We start from the raw sequence: 21081 nt of genomic DNA, 5'->3' as shown, positions 1-21081 counted from the left end.
ATGAGGAGGTGGGTAAATACAAGGTTTACCTGTCAGGAGTCAAAGCAGGAATAGCACAATGGGGTGTAGGGCTTTACATTAGGAAAGAAATGGAATCCAGCGTAGTTGCAATAAGGTATGTAAACAAACAACTCATATGGATAGATTTGACAGTGTGTAGCAAGAAAATTAGGATTGTGTCAGTATATTCGCATTGTGAAGGGACAGATCAAGATAAGATGGATAGTTTTTATGATGCACTCAGTGACGTAGTTGTTGGAGTAAAGGACAAGGACAGTGTTCTGCTCATGGGTGATTTTAATGCCAGGACTGGAAATCAAACAGAAGGGTATGAAAAGGTTATGGGTAAATTTGGAGAGGATGTGGAGGCCAACAGGAACGGGAAACAACTCTTGGATTTCTGTGCCAGTATGGGCTTAGTAATCACAAACTTCTTTTTTAAACATAAGAACATTCACCGGTATACTTGGGAAGGCAGGGGAACCAGATCTGTCATTGACTATATAATAACAGATCAGGAATTCAGGAAGGCTGTGAGGGATACACGTGTATTCAGGGGATTCTTTGATGACACTGATCACTATTTAATCTGTAGTGAAATCGGTATTGTGAGGCCAAAAGTGCAGCAGGCCAGATCCATATGTAGGAGGATAAGAGGGGAGAAACTTCAGGATAATGAAATCAGGCACAAGTACATAACAGTGATCTCAGAAAGGTACCAGTTAGTTGAATGTAGTCAATTACAGTCATTGGAAAAGGAATGGATGAGGTACAGGAACACAGTACTAGAAGTGGCTAAAGAATGTCTTGGAACAGTAGTGTGTAAAGGTAGGATGAAGCAAACAGCTTGGTGGAATGACACAGTCAAGACAGCCTGTAAAAGGAAAAAGATAGCGTATCAAAAATGGCTACATACTAGAACTCAGGTAGACAGAGAAAGTTATGTTGAAGAAAGAAACAAAGCCAAACAGATAATTGCAGCATCCAAGAAGAAATCTTGGGAAGACTTTGGAAACAGGTTGGAGACTTTGTGTCAAGCTGCTGTAAAACCATTCGGGAGTGTAATTAGCAGTCTTCGAAAGGGAGGTAAGAAGGAAATGACAAGTATTATGGTCAGGTCAGGAAAACTGCTGGTGAATACTGTTGATGCCTTGGGCAGGTGGAGGGAATATTTTGAAGAGTTGCTCAATGTAGGTGAAAATACGATCAGTAATGTTTCAGATTTCGATGTACAATGGGATAGGAATGATGATGGAAATAGGATCACATTTGAGGAAGTGGGGAAAATGGTCAATATGTTGCAGTGCAATAAGGCCGCTGGGGTGCATGAAATTAAGTCAGAACTCATCAAATAGAGTGGAATGTCAGGTCTCAAATGGATACACAGGACAATTGAAATGGCATGGGAGTCGGGACAGGTTCCATCAGACTTGACGAAAGCAGTAATCACACCGATCTTTAAACATGGAAGCAGAAAAGATTGTAACAACTACAGAGGTATCTCTTTAATCAGCGTTGTGGGTAAAATCTTCTCAGGTATTGTTGAAAGGAAAGTTCGAGTATTAGTTGAAGACAAATTGGATGAAAATCAGTGTGGGTTTAGGCCTCTTAGAGGTTGTCAGGACCAGGTCTTTAGCTTACGGCAAATAATGGAGAAGTGTTACGAGTGGAACAGGGAATTGTATCTATGCTTTATAGATCTAGAAAAGGCATATGACCGGGTTCCTAGAAGGAAGTTATTGTCTGTTCTACGAGATTATGGAATAGGAGGCAAACTTTTGCAAGCAATTAAAGGTCTTTACATAGATAGTCAGGCAGCAGTTAGAGTTGACGGTAAATTGAGTTCATGGTTCAGAGTAGTTTCAGGGGTAAGACAAGGCTGCAACCTGTCTCCACTGTTGTTCATATTATTTATGGATCATATGTTGAAAACAATAAACTGGCTGGGTGAGATTAAGATATGTGAACACAAAATAAGCAGTCTCGCATATGCGGATGATTAGTTGTGATGGCAGATTCGACTGAAAGTTTGCAAAGTAATATTTCAGAGCTAGATCAGAAATGTAAGGACTATGGTATGAAGATTAACATCTCCAAAACGAAAGTAATGGCAGTGGGAAAGAGATATAAACGGATTGAGTGCCAAATAGGAGGAACAAAGTTAGAACAGGTGGACAGTTTCAAGTACTTAGGAATGCATATTCTCACAGGATGGCAACACAGTGAAAGAACTGGAAGCGAGGTGTAGCAAAGCTAATGCAGTGAGCGCTCAGCTACGATCTACTCTCTTCTGCAAGAAGGAAGTCAATACCAAGACTAAGTTATCTGTGCACCGTTCACTCTTTCGACCAACTTTGTTGTATGGGAGCGAAAGCTGGGTGGATTCAGGTTACCTTATCAATAAGGTTGGGGTTACGGATATGAAAGTAGCTAGGATGATTGCAGGTACTAGTAGATGGGAACAATGGCAGGAGGGTGTCCACAATGAGGAAATCAAAGAAAAACTGGGAATGAACTCTATAGATGTAGCAGTCAGGGCAAACAGGCTTAGGTGGTGGGGACATGTTACACGCATGGGAGGAGCAAGGTTACCCAAGAGACTCATGGGTTCAGCGGTAGAGGGTAGGAGGAGGCGGGGCAGACCAAATAGAAGGTACCTGCATTCGGTTAAGAATGATTTTGAAGTAATAGGCTTAACATCAGAAGAGGCATCAATGTTAGCATAGAATAGGGGATCATGGAGGAATTTTATAAGGGGGCTATGCTCCAGACTGAATGCTGAAAGGCATAATCAGCCTTAAATGATGATGATGATGATGATGATGATGATTACAAACACATATAATGTAACATGACAACTCCTATATCATTGTATATGATAAAATGGATGCTCAATAAATGAATGAATAAATGAATCAATGTCACTTTGAGGAACACGAATAATTTCGTCTTTCGTCTTTAGTGCGGATGTTAATCATGCATTTTCGTCACTCATATAGTCGAAGCATGTCCACTGAATATCGTCATTTATTAATTTCAGACACACATTTGCACACTTCTTGTGTAACCAAAAGTTGCAGTTAATGCACCGAATTCCTTTGACTACACGTTTTTTACACTTCCTGCATGAAGAACCATTTAAGTTCAACTGATTTCGGACCATCCTATCACCACACAATCCGACCGGCGCCATCTTGTCCTTTTTCTACTAGTGCTCATAGCTCTTAAGATGCACTTCTTAGGGCCCATATTTACTTGACACTTTTGTTGTTTTGGTCTGTAATTCCTCCTCCAAAAATATGGAAAGCAAGTGATTTGTTTCACAGTAATGAAGATGAGGACATGCCCGTAGCTCTTAACATATGCATTTTAGAGCCTACGTTTACTTGGCTTTTTTTGTCAAATGATCACTCCTGTCATATCTCTGAATATTGATCATTCCTCCTGGGACTCATTCTATATCCATCAGATCCATGTATGTGTAATATAAGCTGACACAAATTTAGTGTGAGACTGTTTGTTGATGAGTGTAGCTTACTGATTGGGTTTAAAAATTGAGACGCATACTGATCATCAGAACACAAAAATTGTTTTTTAATAAATATGAAGGAACTGAAAATTATGTGTTGCAGTGTAGTATATGTTCTTTAATGAATGTCATTCCAACCCATTAATAGCAGGAGATTGAACCAAGACTACAGATTATGAGACAACCAAAGGCAAATCACCAGATCACATAAGTTACAAGCTCCACAGCAAATACCACTAGATCTCTTTTATCATGGACCCAGTGGATATGTTGCTTATGGCTTATTACAGAGAATGCCATTCCATGAGTGGGCACTCAACAACATGGAATACCAGTGACTGCAAATCAGACAAGAGTATATATGGCTGTAACACTATTAGAAGCTGTCAGATTGAGTGTGGTAGCTCAGATGCTAAGCACAGAAGCTTCTTATGGGATCCATCCCATAAGCACCTGCAGTTATCATTAACCATTCATGGTGGGTTGTGCTTATTACCCTTAGTTGTTATTAATATTTTTGTTGCTACTAGGGGAAGAGTTAGTAGTACACATTGTTTGCAATTTCAGCTACTGGTATTCAAAATTCAAACTTTAATTATAAGACAATATAGCATCGAGGTTACTAAGCCACTGGGCTTGCTGGCCTTTTTTTGTGGGTGGTAGTGTAGGAGAAGAGTTCACATCTGCATATGGCCATGCAGATTTAGGTTTTCTATGGTTTTCCCATATTGATGAATATGAATGTCAGGATGGTTCCTCTGCAAGGACATAGCGCATTGCTTTCCTCATCCTAGCCCTATTCACATATATGGTCCGTCCCTAATGATCCCATCAACAATGCAATGTTAAATTCTAATCCCATTTTGGCCCTCTTCTTAGTGAGATTTCCCTTTTTTTTGAAGACTGGTACATTCATTGCATTGTACACTCTGATGCCAACTGAAAGATTCCTTATGGAGAAAACTCACAAGCTGTGGTTGCCTTATTATCTGTCATTTCCCTACATTGTCCTTTGTTACATTTGGAAAGCTGGAAAGCCACATTGGCTCCTCAGAAAGTTCAATTGTTAAGGGAATGGTCTGCAAAAGTCAAGGTTCAGTACAGTGTATGGAAGATTGATTCCGAAATTTTTTTTATACCGGTACTTTGGAGATTTTATGACAGTTCAGTAGTATAGGTGTCTAAACCATTTGATAACTTTAAACTGAATAACTTACTTATGAAAACTGATTTTCATCTTAAAAAAAGACAGTGCGGCAAAGTGTCTCCCTAACCATTTTTAAGCAGCTGCACATATGTTGCTGATTATAGTGGGCACAATGACTGATGTAGAAATTGGCTTAATTTAGATCTTAGACATTTGCAAAAATTCCAGTCACTATCCCAAGCAGAAAAGAGGAACGATCAAAGCACTGGTGGACTGGGCTAAAAGAACCTTGAATCATGGTAATTGGAGGACAAGTTCAATTATTTAAGAACTGCTTTAAGAAGAAACAGTGATTCTGACAAAAAGATAAATTGGGCTCTACACCCTGAAAGGTGTGGAGTTTTTATGAAAAAGACCCACCTAATGAGAAAGTCTTCCTCCTATTCTTAAAAACAGTCACAGACTGCATCAGCAGAGTACTAAGAAGAGACAGTACTGATGCAGTGTTTAAACCACCAACAAAGTTGCATATATATTTGAAAAATGCAAAGAACCAATGCCTGCTGCTTGGCATGGCAAAAGTAAATGAAATTCTTTGCACATATTGTCATGTGTGCACAGGAACTACCAAAAGATGCATGAAGAACCAACTTCATAAACCCAAGAGCAATTGTTATCTGAGAAATGCTGATTAATCAGTGGTATCAGAACATGCACAGGAGCCAGGGAACCACTAAATTCATTTCTCCAATAATGTGGGTTTATAAAGATTGAATCATTACTATGCTAGGATGTACACAGGCACCAAAAAATCCATAAGCACAAAACAACTTCAACAGAAAAAATAAGGACTGAAGTTAGACAAGATGTGAAACTTAGCGTTAAAGCAAATAGTGGCATCTTATCCTCACTACAAGCTTCACAGCACACACCAGCATGTCACCATAGTCTTAGGCAGTGGCCTGATGAGGTCACAACCAAGTCATTGTGTGGATATGTAAAAACAATATCGCTTTATGAGCTGTTTTAAGTTTGAAACTGCTATTGGAATCTATGTTGTCTCTGATGATGCCTCCAGCAATGGAAAATAAAACACTGGGCAGAGAAATATGCTTTGGATCACATCCTGATGTTCATAAAACAAAACACTTTGTATGATGATATAAGAACCTGTAATGACCATCTGCATACAGATGACAGGTACATCTCACAATATTTCCTTTTAGTGTTTCCTGGTAATTCCTCTGAATTGAATTGAATTTTTGAATATTATGTTTATTACCTTACCACAACTTTCTGAAGCTGAAAAAAAAACTATATTAACATTTACCTTGGTAGCAGCAGTGAAGCAGTGATATCATATATATCTTACAAGTTTTAGAGTTTTCAAACAAAGAATGGGAGGAAACATTTTCAGACTTACTCCACATATATTGAAGTTTGTAAATTGCACCCTCCAAGAAACATTAGAGAGAAGTGTGTACCACCACACTGATATTTCTATGAAATGCCTGAGGGCATACAAAAATCTCTAGTATTCTTTGGAGATGATGAATAAGTAAAATTCCAGGGTTACTCTGAGTTATATTTTCTGGGCATTTATGCAAGTGTGTTTAAACTGAAGCTTTTAAATAACACCACTGGATGTGCTGCATAAAAAGAACACATCTGTTAAACTCAAAAACTCCCACCAAAATTTTAACTGATTATTAAGAATACTTCCATGTTTATATTAAACTTGGATATTATGAATTATTGCGTGTGAATGCAAGACTGTATACACAAGTCTTAAGTGAATAATTATGAAATTCTAGAGGTTAATTCAACCCCCAAAAATGTTGACTCCAAATCTGAAGTGGAACTCTATACAACTAGGGTGTGATTTAGTACTATACTCCCACGTTACAAAACCAGTATAAAAAATATTAAATGCTACCAATGATTGAGAAAACTGAACAATAAATAATATTAAAAATGTAACATGGTACACTTGTGAGAGTTGTAAAACTGAAGTTAAATAGCTGAAGAAAAAAAAAATTATTTTATATATGCTGCATTGTTGTTCAGCTCTACTCAGCTTAAAAAGATTTAATTTTTAATTTATTACAATTAAAAGTCATTTCCAATATAATGCATGTACTTTTACCTGATAGTCAAGATTTGGTGGTGCTTTGAATCCCGGTGCAAGAAACAAGTCTCCATCCAGCAGTTCAGGCTTCATATATTCATTGAGATATGTTCGACACAAATGGCGGTCCCAGTCATCTGTGATGTGTCCTCCATACATAATTTCACCAAACAGATAGCGCAAGTCTTCCCATGGGACCTTTGTACTATTTTCTAAGTAGTTGTATAGTACATTCACACTTATTGTTAAGTCACCTGGAATAGTATGAAGCAAAAAATACTGCCACACTCAGGTAACACAACAACTGAAAATTATGGCCTCGAGCACAAACACGAAATTTTAAAAAAAAAAAAAAAAAAAAATCATATTCCAATTGGCAGGTGTATCAATTCCCTCTAACTTGTTTATCGTCACTTTAATGTTATCAGTGCTTTTCTCTACTTTAAATGTTATGCTGTACCTTTTATGTCTTTTAATCAGAGGTAACCAGTTAGAATTAGCCCCGGAATGGGAAAATAAATGGTGGTGTCAAACTCATAGTGCCAGACTGTGTCTACAGTGTGTTTCAAAGTGAGGGTGTAATGACTCTGTTGACTGTAATATTGCAATCAGTTGGCGTATTAAACTCGACAGCCCTTGTGGTGCTATTCAAGAAAGGCAGGCTGTGTGCTAGTGGCATGTTTCACTCTCTTCCTTGTCACTGTCATACAACACAAGCATGACACTACAATGTTCACACATTCATTACAGTCAGCTACATTCCACAGATGCACTTAATACACAAGTTTCACATGCCGTAAGGAAAGGAGCCATTGTGTCGAAAAGAAGAAAAGCCTCAAGGTCTCACAGTCAACTGTAATATATTTATTCACTGGTCTTTTCTTAATTATTCTTTCTGTTCAGGAACAGTTGCTCAGAAATTTGGACAGTGGTGATGTTTCAGATGTTCTAATTTTGATGGGTTGTTGTTTACATTCTTATGCAGGTGCCAAGCATTATGATGTTCTTTGAAAAATCATACTTTCAACAGATGTGTTCCATTTTTGCTATTTACTCTTTCTGACTACTTCCATTATCACTTTTCCTAGATCAACAGTTGTTTCATTAAGAAATTGAAATGTGCTGTAATAACTTCGATATGGTGTAGTAACACACATGTACAAACTGTTGATAAACAAACCATCTCTAGTTACAAAACCTTCGTACCCCTTCTAGTCTTGTTTTTGAGAAAGTGGTTCATGACAGAAAATACCCATTTTTCTGCATGGACATTGTTTGCTGTCTTTCTGGCTGGCTTCCATACAGGAGTCGGCTTATAGAAAGTCAAACAAAACCTCACAATTGAAGTCCTAGTGGAGCTAACAAGCCAGACACTATTCACTCATGTGGACGACTGTTCAGTGATCTGCCTACACAAAATACTGTGCAGGAATTACAACATATGATACGATTGCTTTCTCAGGTGATCTTGCCTTTGATAGGTTTGGATAAGGTCTGGTTAGACTCGAGTACGATGTGCGTGGTGGGTGTATGAGTTAGGTATCACACATGGGTCATCCACAGCCGTGTGACAAGTGGTTCAGAGTAGGTGTAGTGTAAGACTGGACTAGGACATTGTGTTGATTGGGTGGGGAGGGAAGGATTGCGAGTACACATTCCTCATTTCTAGGCACAATTAAAAATAATTGTTAAAAATTTTTAGAAGATATTTTTGTTATTATTGGCCACATTGATCCACTTGAGTCATCCCATGTCCAAGTTTTTTTAGAAGGTTGTACTTTTCTCTGGCAATCTGTGCAACACCGTTTCATTCTTTTGTATCATAATTCTCTTAATTTGTCTGGAATCTCTATGGCCCTTCTATGTGTCATTTCTGGTGAAAATTTGTGGTTCTTAAGAAGAGTACCAATTTTATTTTTGTTCTCTGCATCTGTTATCTGGGGTCCAGCTGCATTAAAGTCTTTCTGGATTTCTCAGATACATCGTCTTCTTCCAAAGATTTATCATCACAATTTGTTGTATAATGCTGTTTCCTAGCATTCTCTTTTTCATTAACCTGGCCATTGGTTCAATCTCTCAATATAGAGTTTCTGTGGGGAAGATTCTCCAGACTCCTCTGGATTGACATTTTTTATTTATGAAAGTTCTCTTGATTCTTCTTTCAGTTTTGAGGAGCTGATCAGTTCTTTCATTTTTAATCTGAAAAAGGGTTTTGCAAGTACAAGTGGCTTCTGGGTGAGTTATTGTTTTATAGTGTTGGATCTTAATGTTTGTGACTTTTGTTCTGTTTCTCTTCTTGTAAAGAAACTTTGCTGTGTGCATTTTCTTTGCATCACTGCACTTTGTATATTCTGGTTACATCTTTTGACTTCTGAGCATTTTGTGTGTGTGTGTGTGTGTGTGTGTGTGTGTGTGTGTGTGTGTGTGTGTGTGTGTGTGTGTGTGTCAAATAAAATCTGAGTCCACTGTGTGTGATGTATTAATTGTGAACCCAGAACTAATCAGATGTAACAGGTTATGGGCACAGAAATGCAAAACATATAATGTTTTGTGGAAAGTTAATATCAGATGGGTAACAATAATTCACATATCAGAGAAGGAAAGTTGCCACTCACCATATAGCGGAGATGCTGAGTCATGATAGGCACAACAAAAAGATTCACACAATTATAGCTTTCGTCCAGTAAGGCCTTTGTCAGCAGTAGACACACATACATACACACACTCACGCAAACACAACTTGCACACATGTCTGCAGTCTCAGAGAACTGAAATTACATTGCCAGCAGAAGCACCAGTGCATGATGGGAGTGGCAACTGTGTGGGGGTAAGGAGGATGCTGAGGAGGGGAGGGGGAGGGATAGTATGGTGTGAGTGGTGGACAGTGAAGTATTGCTGTTTAGACAGAGGACAGGAGAGAAGGTGCGGAGGGGGGGGGGGGGGGGTAAGTAGTGAAAAGGAGAGAAATAAAAAGAAATTAAAAGACTGGGTGTGGCAATGAAATGACAGCTGTGTAGTGCTGGAATGGGAACAGGGAGGAGGCTGGATGGGTGAGGACAGTGACTAACGAAGGTTGAGGCCAGGAGGGTTACGGGAATGTAGGATGTATTGCAGGGAAAGTTCCCACCTGCGCAATTCAGAAAAGCTGGTGTTGGTGGGAAGGATCCATATGGCACAGGCTGTGAAGCAGTCATTGAGATAAGGGATATGTTTGGCTGCAACAGGGTGGTCCACTTGTTTCTTGGCCACAGTTTGTCGGTGGCCATTCATGTGGACAGACAGCTTGTTGGTTACCACACGGTGCCCTGCTCATCACTATTGATGCCATCTCCCTGTACACTAACATTCCTAATGCCCATGGCATTACTGCTATCAAACACTACCTTTCCAGACACCCTATTGATTCCAAACCAACAACCTCCTTCCTAGTTTCCATGACCAACTGTATCCTCACTCACAATAACTTCTCCTTCGAAGGCATTACCTACAAACAAATCCACAGTACGGCTATGGGCACCCGCGTGGCACCATACTATGCTAACCAATTCATGGGCCATATAGAGAAATCCTTCCTAAAAACCCAGAATCCTAAACCCCTCATCTGGTTCAGATTCATTGATGACATCTTTGCTACCTGGATTGAAGATGAGAACACCTTATTCACATTCCTCCAGAACCTCAACAACTTCTCCCCCATTTGCTTCACCTGGTCCTCAACAAGCCACCTTCCTAGATGTTGACCTCCCCTTCAGAGATGGCTACGTCAGTACCTCCATCCATATCGAACCTACTAATCACCAGCAATATCTCCACTTCGACAGCTGCCATTCTTTTCATACCAAGAAGTCCCTTCCGTACAGCCTAGCCACCCGTGGTTGTCACACCTGCAGTGACGAGCAGTCCCTCTCTAAATATACCGAGGGTCTCACAGATGCCTCCATTGACCATAATTATCCTCCCATCCTTGGACAAAAACAAATCTCCTGTGCCTTATCTTTCCAGTCTCCCACCACCTCCCAAAGTCCCACAGTCTGGCCACAGACTAGCATTCCCCTCGTAACTCAGTACCATCTGGGACTGGAGCAACTGAATTACATTCTCCGCCAGGGTTTCAATTACCTCTCGTCATGCCCTGAAATGAGAAATGCCCTACCCACTATCCTTCCCACCCCTCCTACTGTGGCATTCCACCGTCCACCAAACCTACACAATATACTCATCCATCCTCACACAACCCCTGCTCCCAATCTCTTACCTCATGGCTCATACCCGTGTAATAGACCTAGACGAAAAACCTGTCCCATACATCCTCCTACCACCACCTACTCCAGTCCGGCCACTAACATTATGTATCACATCAAAAGCAGGGCTACCTGTGAAACCAGTCATGTGATCTACAAGCCAAGCTGCAACCACTGTGCTGCATTCTATGTAGGCATGATAACCAACAAGCTGTCTGTCCGCATGAACGGCCACCGACAATATGTGGCCAAAAACCAGTGAACCACCCTGTAGCTGAACACACTGCCAAACATGATACCCCTCATCTCAATGACTGCTTCACAGCCTGTGCCATATGGATCCTTCCCACCAACACCAGCTTTTCTGAATTGCGCAGGTGGGAACTTTCCCTGCAATACATTCTACGTTCCCATAACCCTCCTGCTCTCAACCTTCGTTAGTTACTGTCCTCACCCATCCAGCCTCCACCCTGTTCCCATTCCAGCACTACACAGCCGTCATTTCACCACTACACCCAGTTTTTTAATTAATTTTTTTTTTATTTTTATTTCTCTCCTTTCCGCTACTTAACCCCTTCCCCCTCTGCACCTTCTCTCCTACCCTCTGTCTAAACTGCAACACTTCACTGTTCGCAACTCCCATCATACTATCCCTCCCCCTCCCCGCCCCAGCCTCCTCCTTAGCACCACCCAGTCGCCACTCCCATCATGCACTGGTGTTGCTGCTTGCAGTGTAGTTTTAGCTCTCTGAGACTGCAGATGTGTGCGCAAGTTGCATTTGCAAGTGTGTGTGTGTGTGTGTGTGTGTGTGTGTGTGTGTGTGTGTGTGTGTGTGTGTGTGTCTACTGCTGACAAAGGCCTTAATGGCTGAAAGCTATGATCGTATGAATCTGTTTATTGTGCCTATTGCAGCTCAGTTCTCCGCTAGCAACTTTCCTTCTCTTGTATTGTAACTTTTCTTCTTATTTCTTCTTGAGGTTTGAATGCAAACGGAAACACACTGGAACTTAATGAGGTTTGGTAAGTATCATTCCTGAATTATGTCAGTGCAGTGGTTATGAGAGGGAGATTAGAACACTGATTTGTAAACATGGATGTACATCTGCATAGCTACCGTGTGCTGACCTAATACATTGTACCAGCATTGCAGCTCGACTGGAGTAAGGGGTTATATATGGTTGAGTGGGTAAGGGGAAAAAGGAGGCAGAGGGCAGGAGGAAGGTGGGAGGGAAGAGTAGCTGACAGTTACGATGGCGATGTAGCAAGCACATGGAATAGGAGTGTGGCATTGTTGGGAATACTCTGGCACAGCCAGGATGAACTGCATGTTCTCCATGATGACATAGAGGTCGGGAATGAGACTGAATTGAGAAGGGGGCATGGACAACAAAGTCCCAAATCCTCTGGAACTAAAGAGTTTCACAAAAATTGTCTTTTTCCTAAGGATTTCCATTTAAGTTCATTGAGCATTTCTGTTACACATTTGTATGGGATGTGCCAACCTGATATGATCCTAGAAGTACATCTTTGATGAATTCATCAATGACTGTTGTCATGTCCAATTGATAAGGACTTCAAACACTGCAACAATTACTGTTGTTCTTTTATTAGGATAACGGAATTTGGCATCACTTTTTCAAAAGTAATTACTCAGCAACAACACTGATATTTTGAAGTTGATGCAGAACATAATTACAATGCACAATACAGTAGAGCGTCGATTATCCGAATGTCGGTCAACTGAATGACCGCTTAACCAAACTGTGTACTTGCTTGCACCTGTTACTCTTCCACCCTACCGTCCATCATCCCCCTCACTCCCAAACCAAGTTTCCCACAGTAGTCGCCGCGCTGGGCCACCGCTGGCGGAACATTGCTTCTAATGGGGCCTTCAAAAGGCGCTGCTGACCGGCCAACCCACCAGTCACTGGGTTTCAACAATCAGCACACTTCTGTCGGCTTGGCACTGGCAGTAGAAGTAGCGGCAGTATCAAAGCTGTTCGCAGCAACAGCTGCGCCAGCTTAGAGTTGAGGCATGCCGCTCCGCGCAGTTTGAAGGATTGCGCACCCCCAAGAAGAGCTTCTCACGGTGCAAACAGTCACCTTCTGTTCTCTGTTACGACCACTTGTGTGCTGCTGCATGAAGAAGTGAACTTGATGATACAAAATGCTTAAATGTAAATGTGTTGTCCTTTCTATGAGGACAAGTACGAGATTATTAAAAGGTTAGAAGAAGGTGAATCTGCAACCACTTTATCCAATGAGTACAAGGTGGGGAAGTTGAAATTACGGATATAAAAAAACAAAAGAGGAGCATAGCAAATTTTATAGCTATGCTTGATTCTACTGATGGATCAACAAGCCGTAAAACTATGAAGCTCGCCACTAACACAGATCTAGATGATGCTGTTTACAAGTGGTTTACACAAAAGAGATTGGAAGGAGAACCTATCTCAGGCCCCATTCTGTGAGAGAAGGCAATACAGTTCAACGAAAAACTTGGAGGGCCTTCGAACTTTAAAGCTAGCACGGGCTGGTTAGAACGCTTCAAGTCAAGACATGGCATTCGTGAGCTTACAATACAGGGAGAAAAACTGTCAACTGATTCTTCAGCAGCTGATTCTTTCAAAGTCAAACTAAGGGACGTATTAAGGGAAGAAGATTATGCTCTCGAAAACGTTTACAATGCTGACAAAACTGGACTTAACTGGAAAGCTTTACCGAGAAAAACTCTTGTTTCACGTCATGAATTAGCAGCACCTGGTCCTAAAACAAGCAAGGACCGTATTACAGCTTTGGCTTGTGCTAATGCTACTGGAAGTCACCGACTGCCTATGTTCGTCATTGGTAAAAGCAAAAAACCACGTTGTTTCAAACACGTTAATATGTCAGCCTTGCCTGTTGTGTACACCTCACAAAAGAGTGCCTGGATGGATAGTACGATTTTTATGAAGTGGTTTCTGGACGTTTTCGTACCCTCTGTACAAGCTCATCAGCTAAAGAATGGGAAGAGGGAGAAAACACTACTTCTCCTTGACAATGCACCAACTCATCCGTCATGTGATATTTTAAATGAAAAAGACGAGTTCATAAAGGTAATATTTCTTCCACCTAACTTAACCTTCTTATTACAGCCCATGGATCAAGGCGTTATTGAGACTTTCAAACGATATTACAGGAATGAATTGTTGCCTAAGTTATTGTTAGAAAGAGAAGAGGATGGAGAAGAAAGTCTCTTAAGAAATCATAAGAATATTGACTTGAAAGAGACGTGTCCTACATGATCAGCGCAGTTTGAATAGTGCAAAGGAAGAGAATTTGAAGAGAACCTGGAATAAAATTTTGGACACAGAAGAAAATTCACAAGGTATGATTGAAAATGATGAACAGAATGATATGTCCGAAATTCTCGGTATGCTAAAAGAAATAGATTGCCACGAACGTGATGACGAAGACGTTCATGAATGGATGAATATCGATGATGCAGATCCAGGACACCAAATCATGCAGGACAGCAAGATTGTAAACATCGTCACTGATAGAGATGACGCCGCCAGCATCTCATCAATCAGTTCTCCAGAAAGTGAAGATGAAAGTATACCAACAGCTTCTGAGGCGTTCATTTGTTTAGATACTGCCTTGCGATGGTTTGAAACCCAAGATGAAGTGACCAGATTCAGATATCTGTAATGAAAAAGTACGTGACTTAGCTGCTCGTAAGCGTGTAGGCTTGCTTAGACAAACCAAAATAAAAGATTTTTTTAAACGTTACTTTTGTATACTGTGTGTATTGTTCATGCAAAATGCGTATGTAATATGTATATATTTTTCTTTAATAAACTGTGCCACATACTATACAGGGTGTTACAGAAAGGTACGGCCAAACTTTCAGGAAACATTCCTCACACACAAATAAAGAAAAAATGTTATGTGGACATGTGTCCGGAAACGCTTAATTTCCATGTTAGAGCTCATTTTAGTTTCGTCAGTATGTACTGTACTTCCTCGATTCACCACCAGTTGGCCCAATTGAAGGAAGGTAATGTTGACTTCAGTGCTTGTGTTGACATGCGACTCATTGCTCTACAGTACTAGCATCAAGCACATCAGTATGTAGCATCAACAGGTTAGTGTTCATCACGAATGTGGTTTTGCAGTCAGTGCAATGTTTACAAATGCGGAGTTGGCAGATGCCCATTTGATGTATGGATTAGCACGGGGCAATAGCCATGGTGTGGTACGTTTGTATCGAGACAGATTTCCAGAACGAAGGTGTCCCGACAGGAAGACATTCGAAGTAATTGATCGGCGTCTTAGGGAGCACGGAACATTCCAGCCTATGACTCGTGACTGGGGAAGACCTAGAATGACGAGGACACCTGCAATGGACGAGGCAATTCTTCGTGCAGTTGACGATAACCCTAATGTCAGCATCAGAGAAGTTGCTGCTGTACAAGGTAACGTTGACCACGTCACTGTATGGAGAGTGCTACGGGAGAACCAGTTGTTTCCGTACCATGTACAGCGTGTGTAGGCACTATCAGCAGCTGATTGGCCTCCACAGATACACTTCTGCGAATGGTTCATCCAACAATGTGTCAATCCTCATTTGAGTGCAAATGTTCTCTTTACGGATGAGGCTTCATTCCAACATGATCAAATTGTAAATTTTCACAATCAACATGTGTGGGCTGACGAGAATCTGCACGCAATTGTGCAATCATGTCATCAACACAGATTTTCTGTGAACGTTTGGGCAGGCATTGTTGGTGATGTCTTGATTGGGCCCCATGTTCTTTCACCTACACTCAATGGAGCACGTTATCATGATTTCATACGGGATACTCTACCTGTGCTGCTAGAACATGTGCCTTTACAAGTACGACACAACATGTGGTTCATGCACGATGGTGCTCCTGCACATTTCAGTCAAAGTGTTCGAACGCTTCTCAACAACAGATTCGGTGACTGATGGATTGGTAGAGGCGGACCAATTCCATGGCCTCCATGCTCTCCTGACCTCAACCCTCGTGACTTTCATTTATTGGGGCATTTGAAAGCTCTTGTCTACGCAACCCCGGTACCACATGTAGAGACTCTTCGTGCTCGTATTGTGGACGGCTGTGATACAATACGCCATTCTCCAGGGCTGCATCAGCGCATCAGGGATTCCATGCGACGGAGGGTGGATGCATATATCCTCGCTAACGGAGGACATTTTGAACATTTCCCGTAACAAAGTGTTTGAAGTCACGCTGGTACATTCTGCTGCTGTGTGTTTCCATTCCATGATTAACGTGATTTGAAGAGAAGTAATAAAATGAGCTCTAACATGGAAAGTAAGTGTTTCCGGACACATGTCCACATAACATATTTTCTTTCTTTGTGTGTGAGGAATGTTTCCCGAAAGTTTGGCGGTACCTTTTTGTAACACCCTGTGTATTCCTACTGAAGTTGCCTTTGTATGTTACTTTGTAATACTAAAAGAGATGCCTGTTTTTATGAATAAATTTACTGTACAGTACTTCTTTTTGGCAAATAAAGATGTACAGTTCGATTATCCAAACAAACCAGTTTTCCGAACACCCATGTCCCCCAATTACTTCGGATAATCGACGCTCTACTGTATCTGATATTAATATTACTTTTAAGTCTCACTGCAAATATGTGCAGGTTACAACTATCTTCTGCACCATGGAAATAACTCTGTAGTTACATCTATTAAGATACTTACCAACATTGAAAGGATACACTCTGTTCCATCCTTGAGGTCCAAATTTCCTTCTTTCAGCTATTACAGCATGAAAGTAACAAAGTGAAAAAAGGATTGCCTTAAATTCGGTCTCTTTGGAACACATTTCCAATGTTTCTTGAGTAAAGTTATCTAGTGCTTTATGGAGATTTGCAAGCATTCCTGTCGGCGGTTCATTGGTAATTTTTATTGATGATTCTAAAATCCCTTGTGGAATGATATGAGCTGCGGGATCACCTGCTGGTTCAGCACTCATAAAGAGCCTGAAAGCTGTGTGTGCTGATTCACTGCATTGTTCCATCTTTTTCTCCAGTGATGGGAGCCAGTTCTTTACCAGATGTATATTCTGAAGGATTACCCAATGACCTTTCTGTGATGCAATTTCCATAGCTTCTTCTGCAACAACTTCTTGACCCTGACCTAGGGATACATTATGAAAATTTCTTTTGTCAAATGTGAAACCTAATTTTTTCCCTAGCTTCTCAACATCTTTTAGTGGATCTACACCAGGAGACAGTATGAAGAAAACCGGTGTTGTAGATGTTGTCTCCTGGAATGATTTTGCGAATTCAACATTACGGGCTTCTGTGTACTTGTTCCCTAGTTTCTCTTCAATGAATGTCCTCATTGCATATGTCATTCTGTCTGGTCTTAGAGACCTCATTATACAGAGTCTTTGTAAGGCTGATTTATTTTTCCATTCTTGCGGCAATTTTTCCCTTTCAGGTGTTTCTGCTTCCACATATTTTTTCCACCTCTTGGCAGCACCTTCTATGTCTCTATCAAGATTTTTGAACTGATCCATGTTTGTCAGTGTTTTAATACCTCCCCAACCCATATTCGTGAGAAAATCCACAGGGCTCACCACATTTGGATTTGCAGGAAATCGTAACAGAAAATCAAGTTCTGCAGGATGTATTTCATTGCTTGTAAGAAGTATCTGTATTGCCATTTGTGCCATAAAAATCAATTTGTCACATTCAAAGAGGCCACGACTGGTATACATAAAAACACAAAATGTTATACTGTCAATCAGATGCAAAACTCTCTCTGATAAAGCTTCAGCTGGTTGTGCTTGTGCAATCGCATTTTGAAATACCACACTGAAAGCTTTAAGTGAAAACTGATACATAGGATTGATTTTGTGCAGATCATTTAATATAAAATACAAAAGTGACGCCCTTGTGGCAGCAGGACGGTACTGTTCTCTTGCTTCATCTATTTGAACAGAAGTGACTTTTGCTTCAGCTACTTTAACTTCAATTTCTGCTGCTGTTCTCTTAGTAGTTTCTAGATTTGTGACTAAAGTTGTATCGCTCAAAATATCGTCCCCTGCTGATGCCAAACGCTGCAGCAAATCATCTTCAAGCATTTTCAGTGTGATTTTGAAATCATTTTGTTGTTTTGTGAGCTCTGACTTCAGACTTTCAAGATCTGGTCTTTCAGCTTTGACCACTTCTGCTAAAATCTGTTCCTCTAATCCATCTCTTGTCACTGTGAAATTAATTAATGTTGTCTGTGCCTGCATTTCTGGCTTATAATGTGGATTTGCCAATTTTGTCTGCAAAATAAGTCTAAACCGAGGATTATAGTCCACTTCCTTGTCACCCATTTTTATTGCTTTACCTTTCTTTATCAGGTTACGCCCAAGTAGTGGTTCTAATACAGCATCAACAGATTCTCCAATATTCTCTAGTAAAACAGTATATCCCTCTGCTATAGAAGTTTCAATAACATCCATACAAGTTTTTTGACCTAAACGTACAACTTTTAGTTCCTCACCATACTTTGTTTTAATCCACTTGATACCCTGAAGTTGTGGATCAATCATCAATGGCCAGCGGGTGGAGTTAGTTAGAATAGTCGCATTTTCTGCAGACATGCGATCACTTGGAAGGCCTTCATTGTTCCAAGCTGCAATTTGAGCATCATCTGTCAGTAAGCTTAATGGATCCATACCCTCTGTGAGTGGTATTGCTGGATCTAGTTGTGCAATGAACGGTGCCCAGTACTTCTCTTGGAGGTCAATTCGATATTGTCGAGTAAAGCAGCCAACATAAGATATAAATGCAGTCACCATCAGGACATCTCCAGGCAACATAGAAGCAGCTTCTTTCAAATTAGCTACACTGTCTCTCCAACGGACATTTTCTGATGCTAGACCATTGACTAGGCGATTTGCAAGGTCTATTGTTAAAGCTGTGGCATCAGCTTCTTGTTGGCATTTCTGTTTTGCAGCAAGAGCTGCCTCAAATTCACTAGTTAATGTTGCCAACTGGTCTTCCAAACTCTTCAGCTTTTCCTGAAGGGAACTTAGTCGATCTTTGGCAGCTTGAAGTTCATTGTTTGCTTGTATAAGTGCACGTCGCTTTGGTTCTACTACAACATACACATCATAAAATTTCATTATGTTTATAACCCATGCACACAGTCCTGCAGCTGCCTGTGATTTACTAAGAATGTTTTCAGGTACAAACTCAGGGTCTTTCAAATAAGGCTGTATAGCCTTTATAACTTCTGGATGGATGTGTTCTTTATCATAATATATCAGGTTGTTGAGAAACTCATCAACTTTGGCCATCATAACTTTACACGCTTTCCAGCTACGGTCTTTTGGTATTTTGCCTTTTGGAGCAAACAACACCATAACAGCTGCAGTCACATTCACTACTGCAGGAGGAGGTGCACCAAAAGACTTCAGTTCAGTTAAATTATTTTTATTCAATGTATTAAGAGCCTCCTGTGCAGCAAGAAGCGCAGGTTCTGCTTTCAGTAATTCTTCTTCACATACTTTCTGCTTGGCACTAACTTCAGCTTCAATTATTCGCACATTTCTTTCCTCTTCAGCTGCAATTACTTTTTCTTTAGAAACTTTCTCTGTCTCTGTAGAAACCACCTGAATTAGTTTGTCAGCAGCATCATTCTTTTCTTTTACTTCCACTTCTTGTACTGCAAGAGTCTCTTTTAGTCCATCCACCTGCTGAGCAGTACTTGCTAATTTCTCCAAACCATTTGTCAATCTTATAATACGGCTTTGTAGTTCATCTGTTTTCTCATTCAGTAACTTAGAATACAGATTGATCTGTTCAAGAAATGTCTTTGGTGTCGTGTAATTGTATCGTTTTTCATTATTTAAGTATACTTGTGACATTTCATTAACAACAGTATGAACATAAGCCATAAAGAGAGATACAGATCTACGAACCTCCTCTGGAAGCACCTCTACCTCTAGCAAGAAACGTTCAGATACAGACTCCAGAGCTTCCTGTGGCCATTCCTGAAACCAGTTTATAGATGTACAGTTCACCACTGCAGGGAATTTTCTAGCTCTTACTCTTAATGTAGAACCAACTGGTGAAAAGCAGAGAACTACTTTTAACAACCTTCGTACTCTGTCAATGTAAAATTTCCAGCAAACCTCTTTTGTTTCAGGCAATCCTGCTGCTTTTACTTCATTTCTCATAGCGCCTATAATATTTTCAATTTCATCATCTGCAAACAGACCTGGTATTTCACCTGATGCCAGCATGTCATTGACAAGGACAAGAAATTTTTCCTCTGCAACTTGGGAATCAGTCATCAGAAACATAATTCCTACATTCTTAAGTCCAGCCTTCAAATAGAGGGCTGCAAGATCTAATTTCATATCATTCATTGAATAGCCTTTCCGTAGTTGAATCTGAAACACCTCAAGTGATGAAATGAATGCAGACAGACGAGAGAGGGATTGCTTTCCACTGCCTCCAACACCTACTAACAGTGCATTTCCTCGCGGAGCTTCCAGAATTCTGTTTATACGGCAAACATGTTGCATAGCATCTTCAAACATTACCAGATTCATGGCAGCTACTAGGTCATTGTACTGTCCCAGAGCTTCTGCTAACAACCGGCTTAGTTGAGCCCAGTTGTTAATTGGCAAGTACTTACTTTCACCGATACCTTCAGCAAAATGACAAAAAATTAGTGGCTTGTCGAAAATGTTTTCATCTATCTCCTGAAATCCCTTTTTAACTACAGTAGCCACTAGCTTGCTGAAAACTTCTGCATCAGCTGTATCAACCAGCTTATCTCCATACACTCGTGTAGCCTCATGAATCCACAGTCGTATAAGATCTCTTGCAGTGGGCACACATTCAGCAATACTGAACAGCATAGCCTGCACACAAAGATGGTTCAGACAATAACAGCATGAATCAAAAAGTAAGAGCTTCATATACATCAATTGTAATTTTGATAATTGGAAGTCCTAGGGGAAATAGAAATATTGGAATGAATAAATGTAAC

The 21081-nt window shown here is 40.5% G+C and overlaps 1 protein-coding gene across 1 annotated transcript in view; it reads right to left on the bottom strand.

Annotated features, from left to right (window-relative positions):
- The window catches only part of LOC124803208 (dynein beta chain, ciliary-like), a 586091-nt gene that overhangs the window by 125636 nt on the left and 439374 nt on the right, over positions 1 to 21081 (bottom strand). Inside the window, exons 27-28 of the mRNA XM_047264389.1 lie at positions 16780 to 20953; positions 6823 to 7058 (exon numbers count right to left, since the gene is read on the bottom strand). Of these exons, the coding sequence (XP_047120345.1) occupies positions 6823 to 7058; positions 16780 to 20953 (4410 nt within the window). The remainder of the gene's footprint in view (positions 1 to 6822; positions 7059 to 16779; positions 20954 to 21081) is intronic.

The sequence above is a fragment of the Schistocerca piceifrons genome, chromosome 6 (assembly GCF_021461385.2).
Source record: "Schistocerca piceifrons isolate TAMUIC-IGC-003096 chromosome 6, iqSchPice1.1, whole genome shotgun sequence".
Classification (NCBI taxonomy): domain Eukaryota; kingdom Metazoa; phylum Arthropoda; class Insecta; order Orthoptera; family Acrididae; genus Schistocerca; species Schistocerca piceifrons.
The sequence above is the reverse complement of the archived record's forward strand: the minus strand, read 5'-3'. Positions and strand labels throughout refer to the sequence as shown.